This window comes from Mya arenaria, chromosome 13, assembly GCF_026914265.1.
Source record: "Mya arenaria isolate MELC-2E11 chromosome 13, ASM2691426v1".
In the NCBI taxonomy this organism is placed as follows: Eukaryota; Metazoa; Mollusca; class Bivalvia; order Myida; family Myidae; genus Mya; species Mya arenaria.
Genome location: NC_069134.1, coordinates 18,568,927 through 18,576,865, shown reverse-complemented (window position 1 = coordinate 18,576,865; position 7,939 = coordinate 18,568,927). Strand labels below are relative to the sequence as shown.

The window sequence follows — 7,939 nt, the reverse complement described above, 5'->3', positions numbered from 1 at the left end:
CCCTTTCTTCTTACAATAAAAGCAAGTTTTCTGTGTTCACGTTGACCTTATTAGACACTTTCTGAACGGTTAAAGACTCCATTGCAAGGCCCGATCAACAGCGTATCATTTAAACAAAGTTGAGCAGTGGAAACAATGTTACGCGTAAAGACATCACGTGATGAATGTAGTAAATCATGAAACTGAGACTGTGACCTTGTGGGCTATTGACTTCTCCATGACACACGAATACTTTTGGAGACACGATATCAAACGTGAAAAAGGTATGACCGCTCAGTCGAAAACACCTCCAACTAGTAAATGGCAAATGGCTATTTCACATAAAACATACCTCAATATAACAGTTTATTCTCCATCTTACTTTAAAACATAAAAGCGAGCAAAATTATTTTCAATATTTTGCAATCGCAATTTATTACTAAGTCGACTCGATTCGGGGTTTTTTTGTAGGGAACCATTCACCATTACAAACTTGTCGACACATTCCAATAAATTTACTATACAAATTCAAACACGCACATGGTGTCATGTAAAAGTACTTTACAGGATCGGAAACTTCCAAGTTCAGGCACTGTATATTACTCTTCCAAACCATGCTGCATCTTCTTCAGCTAGTTTCCAATTAGCATTAAAAGGCACATTGGTTTCGTTTGAATGATGCTGTGGCTGCCAATAGTTTTCATTGCTATATGTACAATATCATTGTACTACACCCCTTCTCAATGTGAAACATACTAAAAAAAGAATACATATTTGTATAGCATTGGGACCCTGAGCGATGCTTTGTTAAAAATACATGCACAATTAAGTCAAGTAGTTTAAAGAAATGCATTGCTGATAAAAAAAAAAATGGACAACTTCAAAAAACTGACGACAAAAACTATTTGCCTCTCTTTCCTGGTGTTCATAATTGAATGGTGCCATATTATTTACCAAATAAACATCGTTACATATAAAATATAACCTGTCACCTTAACCTTTGACCTATTTACCTCAAATATACAGGGATCAACTAGACATGAACAACTGCCTACCAAGTACTAGTATGAGGTTTCTGGGCCCAAGCAGTCTTTAGCTATTGATCGAAAAATTATTTTCAGCTCTAGGCCACCTTGACCATGACCTTTGACCTACTGATCTCAAAATCGATTCGGGCCATCTGCTGGTCATAACCTACCCGCATGCATAGAGTTGGGAAACCCTGGGGAATGAAGGAAAGACGGACATATGGACGGACAATCCGATTACTATATGCACCGATCAGGCGCATAACAATAATCGGAGTCCGATGTATAATAAACAAATGTGTCAGTCTGAAAATTAATGTCCGAGTGTTGATACATGCTTACTTCAGTCGAAAACCACGTTCATTTTATAACTCAGATACCTATGATTTATCAACATTATCTAACATTAAGTTAGTCTTTTTCATACAACTCCTGTTTGCATCTACCACACTGGAACAAACGCGGTTTGAATCTGTCTCTGATATGCTGTCCTCAGAGCCTTCATCTTGATTCACCAAGTCATTTTCTTCTCGGTCTACACTAGTTGCACTATCAATATCACATGGTTCATCGGCGTTTATCCTAATGATATCATTACCCAACAGCTCTTCTCCTGTACCAGAATTATCCGCGCCGTTCCCGGAATCGGAATATTTCGTTTCAAACGAAGACTTCCCTGAAACAATGGTGGGAAAAAAAGTTTTTGATTAACAAACAACATAAAGGACAGACTTGATCTTATCGTTCACTTAAATGCACATGTCGATTAATGCATGAATCAAATGATTATCAAAAAAATGAAATAAAAATGATTTCTTCACAGCAATTATAAGCAGTTGATGTAAGCAAATATGGTTGCAGGTATCACATAAATTCTCTTGTCAATATGTTTTAATAGGTCATTGTGTGCCAAGTGAAATCTGTGGTGGAACATGTCGCACCCTCCTTTAGAGTAGCTTAGCAATGTCCGACCCGTCTATAAAACATTAAGGCTTACCAAAATTGATAGCATGTTCCACGTGATAGTAACCTTGCTTGTCCTTAGGCTTTGTCATTGAACACAACTGTAAAGTAGTGACCTCCTCCCGTCCAAAGTCAGTTTCCAGCCACTCAGTGTACAGGCTTGTGTCAATCTTCTTCAAACCTGAAGTTTGGAAGCAAAATATCTACATATTTGTTTTACATAGTACTACTTGCATGGTGCTATAATTTTTGACCGTATATTTAAAGGAACCGACAATGCATGACTGTGGAAAACGAAACAAAATCTACTATTCTATTTTCACATGCAGATGGACGTCCTCGTGAGGAAACAATGACGAATAAAAAGCGTAACAGTTGTATCTGAATCCACCGGTATATTTGCGATTTCGCTTAGAACTGTTTCACATTAACTCGGTGTTCCAAATACAGTTAAGGTGTTAGCCTAAGCCTGTTTCAGGACAGCTAATAACCATTAAAAGTCCTTCCGTAATACTTCCGTATTATTTAAAGTAACCAGTTACTCTAAGAAGATAACAATAGAAAAGGTTGTTACGTTTCCGTCCTTTCCCCTTCATTTTCGACAACTTTGCAATAGTAGCATGGGGTTTAAATGCTTTGTCGTCTCCAGGAACGACCTCGTGCTGATGAAAAGTGTCCTCTACAATCTCTGCAATCTTCTGTAACTTGCTTATTTGGTCATCGTCCTTTATCTTGGCGAACAACACCTCGTTTTTGAAGTTACCAAGGCCGACCATATCGAAGAATAGAGGCCCTTGACTGAACCATGGTCGCAATTTCTCCCAACATTTATCCATTGCTTCTCTAGCACTGAAAAAATATAGAACATTATGCCGTTACACCGCCAGTGAGATTAATTTGAAATAATTCCTTATCATGTTTTAAACATGTGTCAGGGTAGACTTATTGGAACAATTACTAGATGACTTTCACAATGGTACTTAAGTATGGTGGCAAAATGGAGTATCAATACCGAATGTATTAAATTATAAATCACTGTAAAATATTTTGGAATTACACAGACTTTCAAATCACCTTTTCATCTCTTCCTCTGTGCTAAGTGTTAGCACCATGATGGTTAAGTGAAGGGTAGACACCTTAACAATTGCAGATTTAAGCTGCTCTTCTGCTGTAACCATCGAATCTTGAATGGCTTGAAGAGGTGACTTTATCTGAAAGTGAAAGTATATTTCAATTGTTCTATCTGGCGTCAATGTCTATATAAGATCATTCATGTATGTGCAACATGTACAGCATTTTGATATCACTATCATTAACACATTTGAAAAGTCACTGAACACTAGGTTAAACATGTAAACTATCACCTTTTCATTCGTGATCGGTATGGCAACAAAGTAGTTCACTCTAGGTTTCTTTTCCTTCTCGCTATTTTCCTTTGGCACGCATTCTTTAACAGAGGATTCCAACGATTTCTTCTGTTTCTTTAATTTCCTAATTGCTGATTTGCTCAGTTTCTTTCTTCTGCTCTCGAGCTCACCTGAAATACCAGAAAGCCCATGTCAGGGGTCGTATTCATGAAGCAGCTTCAATAAAAAAATCCACTTAATGAACATTTCCAAACTGTTGACAAGTTTTATTTTAGATGCCCTCTACTTTTCATCAATTTAATTCACATGCATATATTTATTATACCAGTTTATTGCATATTTTCATATGCATTTATTTTGTTTATGTAAAAACATTATTATTATTTTTAAGTTAATATAAAAGGTAAACTATGTACTAAATTGGAAAGTTGCTTAACCAGAATGGCAAAGAAGCCAAGAACTATGGTCATAAAAGTGGTGACGATGGCTTTATAGTTTGTGGCGTGTATAGAATACAGGTTCTACCTGAGAAGAGCAGGGAGAGGTCGTATACCGGGTCAGGCATTTTCTCTTTGTCATATGTATTTTCTAAGAAAGTGGTGCCCATTTGTAATAGAGGTTCGTCTGCAGTTTTTGACTCTGTAGTGTCTTTCTCAACTAACGATTTCGATACATCTGTATGTCCCGTTTCTGCTTCCAACAACGTGTTTAGAGAGCCACTGGCCGAGTGTTCATTAGTGTTATATTTTGTTAAACTACAGGTCATTTCGGAAACTATTTTTGTTGCTCCAGAACCACCATTTGTGTTTAAATTTTCTTGTTTTAATGATTTACCAGAGTATGTATGTGAAGTAAAACTGTGATCATCCAAACAAATGCTTCCTTCCGGTGCAACGTTCTGTCTTCTCACTAGTTGTGTAACATCTTTTAAAAGATCTACAGGTAGAATGTTTGGTTTCTGTTTCAGCCTTGGTGGTCCATTAACAAGAAGTTTCATCATCGTTAAACCTCGATCGTTTGTATCAGTGTCTATCTTACTTTCTTTATCATTACTTGCCATATTGACTGTAGTGAAAACTGTAGAGTAACACAGTCCAGTGAAATTATTTCTAGGGAAGAGCTGAATTGTTAGCTTGGGAAATATAGCCGAAGGCGAACAACATGAAAATGTTCCAAGCATGCCTAGAAAATAAAGCGTTACACGCGTTACAACTTTTTAAAGGCTACCGTAACGTTAAATATGGTAAAACTATTCAGTTTAAACAATTTAATACGTGTAATAATGGTGAACCTTATGTACATATATGTTGTACACGTTATGCATGTACGGTGGCATGGTTAATCACTTACAATACTACAAAGACCGATGCTTCTTTGGATTATACTAGTATCATGTATAAATTTCATATTGCCTTTTTTGCTTGATTTGTGATTGAATCGATAAACAACTTTGTCGTACATGGTTTCAACACATTTAATGACAAAAACAACGATTTGTGTTTCCAAAATGCAAGCCACTGTGTTTTGAACGTCTATTGTATTATTTAAAGTATTGCTAAATCTACAATTCATTAACAGTGCACTGTCATTCCGGTTTTCTGTTGTAAAAACGACAATATTACCATTATCTTTCTATTTATTGTGTCATTTTATTTTCAGTTCATGACATTGTTTTTTTAACCGTCTTATAATATTTCTAAATATATTTGTTTACCTTTTAGCTGTCAATTTTGAGATAAATTTTGTTTGTAAAAATTGCTATCTACGGTGCGTTCAACACTTCGAGAGAACACTTGGGAGAATAACATGATGTAATATCGAGCCTAGAAAGCAACGAATAATCAAAAGTAAAGATAATCGCTGTTGTTGTTGTTGTTGTTGCTGTGTTTTTTGCTTTTTAATTTTTATGTTTGTCCATAGTTCATCTTCTACATATCTGCCGGTGATTGGTGGGAACTTCTGGGGGGGGGGGGGGGGGGGGGGGGGTAACGTGAACCAACCGGATCTTATTTGATACCGGCGTGCACTGTTCATCAGCTGAATTTCATTTAAACGCAGACTGTTCATGATGTACACCGTCACAAATAACTGAATCCACGTGGTCTTGGTGATAATGGTGTTTGTCGCGCGTTCCAGATGGCCAATTCCGTTTATACAAGAGAGCAGAAGGCGGTTTTACGTCCGACTGGTTTGTTTTCATTTTCGAGCGGCTGATGGGGATTCATCACAGATTCTATCGTTTCTATCCCTAAGTAAAGAGAACTGTACTTCATGTTTGATGTTGCTGTTTTTGCACGCCTTAACTGAAAGACAATGTGCAGTCGTCGTTATCAATAGCATGTTTCATTTATAATTTGAGACAAATACGTCATAATTCAGAACGAAATTATATCCTGCAACAATAACCGAGGACATGGTTTTATCGGTTTCGCTAATTTCCGGACGCCATAGACGCTAACAATTATTTAAAACGTACCACATACGTATTTGAGTATATACGAACATTTATTATAGTCCAGTGGCTTAGCAAAATGTTTGTGCACTTTTGGAAACAAGCATGACATTTTGCACACATATACATATGACCATTACAGACTTTTTCTGCTGTAGAACCACTTCGGCGGCAGAGGTGGGAGTTTTTTGCTTATATATTTATATAAATGACCATAACTTTTAATCTAGGTAACATTTTTACATTCTGTTTGCAGCATATATGTCTTGTTACATAATAGCATACAATGGAAACACTTCTGCAGCGCCCCCTGGTGTCATGTGGCACCACATAGCGCCACCTGGTGGCAGATGTGGGATTTTTCGCTTATATACTAACATAAATGCACAAACATTGTGATTTTGGGACCTAAGCCACTGGACTATCTGTGCCACTTCCTAATTGAGTTCTTATTTATCTTATAATTGATGTTGTAGGTTTGTGTCTACTATGAAGCTCGCATGAACACAAGGCGTTGGATAGAGATGGGCCAGTGAAGAAATCTATCACGGCTATATTGGACAATTTAGCGGGAACACGTGTAGTACTTTCATTAGCCATGGCTGAGGTGGACAGCAGAGACGATACAAACGTGTCTATTAAATGGCATCTATGCAGTTATGGTCACTTATGTAAATATATAAGCAAAAAACTCCCACCTCTGCCGCCAGGTGGTTCTACAGCAGAAAAAGTCTGTAATGGTCATATGTATATGTGTGCAAAATTTCATGCTTGTTTCCAAAAGTGCACAAACATTGTGATTTCGGGAGGTAAGCCATTGGACTATTAGAGGTAGATTTGATATTTATATTGATACATATCACAGAAATCGTTAAATCTATGTGCAAAATGTCATTAAGGACAGATGTACACTTCTTGTTGTTTATTCAAAGTATTTATATTTTAAGATACGTTTGGTTATGCAAATGGGCGTAGGCCCAGTAACATCAAATGACGATGCTTTCATTTATGAAAAAGAAAAACATTATTCAGTATAGATAATTACTTTATTTTTTAATAAGATTTTGTTTTCATAGTAATAGATGGCTTTAGTTAACATAACGACTGCAAAGTTACATCCAACCCGCATGTCCTTTCTTCTCTCTTTTAAATAACATGTTCTCAAGTTGGTAAACATTAACATTTTTTATGAAACATAAAAGAGAAATCCGTTTTAATTTATATCAGATGTGTTATTATTTTTAAATAAAAACGATAGTGCATTTAACTCATGTGTATATGTTAATCACTTAAAAAATTACATGCAACAACAAAGAATGCATACTTTATATTCCCACCAAACGTTATGATACAATTTTATATCCAAATAAGAAAGTCTACATATTTGTTTGAAAGCTCCTCGTATATGAGTACATGTAGCTGTGTGAAGTTAGCTAAACATACGACATTGGACATTGGACATTCAAAATCGAATGTTGTGCTGGCACGACATTGGACATTGGACATTCAAAATCGAATGTTGTGCTGACACGACATTGGACATTGGACATTCAAAATCGAATGTTGTGCTGGCACGACATTGGACATTGGACATTCAAAAGTGAAAGTCGTGCTAGCACGACATTGGACATTGGACATTCAAAATCGAATGTTGTGCTGGCACGACATTGGACATTGGACATTCAAAAGTGAAAGTCGTGCTAGCACAACATTCGATTTTGAATGTCCAATGTCCAATGTCGTGCTAGCACGACTTTCACTTTTGAATGTCCAATGTCCAATGTCGTGCCAGCACAACATTCGATTTTGAATGTCCAATGTCCAATGTCGTGCCAGCACAACATTCGATTTTGAATGTCCAATGTCCAATGTCGTGCCAGCAGAACATTCACTTTTGAATGTCCAATGTCCAATGTCGTGCCAGCACAACATTCGATTATGAATGTCCAATGTCCAATGTCGTGCTAGCACGACTTTCACTTTTGAATGTCCAATGTCCAATGTCGTGCCAGCACAACATTCGATTTTGAATGTCCAATGTCCAATGTCGTGCTAGCACGACTTTCACTTTTGAATGTCCAATGTCCAATGTCTTGCCAGTACAACATTCGATTTTGAATGTCCAATGTCCAATGTCGTGCTAGCACGTC

At 36.9% G+C, this 7,939-nt stretch overlaps 1 protein-coding gene across 3 annotated transcripts; it reads right to left on the bottom strand.

The window, feature by feature from the left end:
- Nucleotides 1-341: 341 nt before the first annotated feature.
- Nucleotides 342-5,115, bottom strand: LOC128214209 (uncharacterized). 3 transcript variants are annotated; one of them, XM_052920553.1, is made up of 7 exons: nucleotides 5,052-5,115; nucleotides 3,863-4,519; nucleotides 3,335-3,507; nucleotides 3,045-3,181; nucleotides 2,545-2,819; nucleotides 2,005-2,151; nucleotides 342-1,683 (listed from the first exon to the last, which is right to left on the bottom strand). In XM_052920553.1, exons 2-7 carry the CDS (start codon nucleotides 4,515-4,517, stop codon nucleotides 1,388-1,390), a joined length of 1,683 nt encoding a protein of 560 aa, XP_052776513.1. In that variant the 5' UTR covers nucleotides 4,518-4,519; nucleotides 5,052-5,115; the 3' UTR covers nucleotides 342-1,387. The 3 variants fall into 3 exon arrangements, with proteins under 3 accessions (XP_052776513.1, XP_052776514.1, XP_052776515.1); XM_052920554.1 differs by lacking the exon at nucleotides 5,052-5,115 and adding an exon at nucleotides 4,960-5,038; XM_052920555.1 differs by lacking the exon at nucleotides 5,052-5,115 and having other exon boundaries at nucleotides 3,863-4,936.
- Nucleotides 5,116-7,939: the final 2,824 nt, after the last annotated feature.

What these genes read in the sequence shown, in the direction of transcription:
- LOC128214209 (XM_052920553.1), bottom strand. Translation starts at nt 4,517, where the DNA reads ATGCTTGGAACATTTTCATGTTGTTCGCCTTCGGCTATATTTCCCAAG. An exon ending in TACCGATCACGAATGAAAAG is followed by an intron (nt 3,182 to 3,334) that starts GTGATAGTTTAC and finishes TTTCACTTTCAG; the next exon opens with ATAAAGTCACCTCTTCAAGC. An exon ending in GGAACATGCTATCAATTTTG is followed by an intron (nt 1,684 to 2,004) that starts GTAAGCCTTAAT and finishes CCATTGTTTCAG; the next exon opens with GGAAGTCTTCGTTTGAAACG.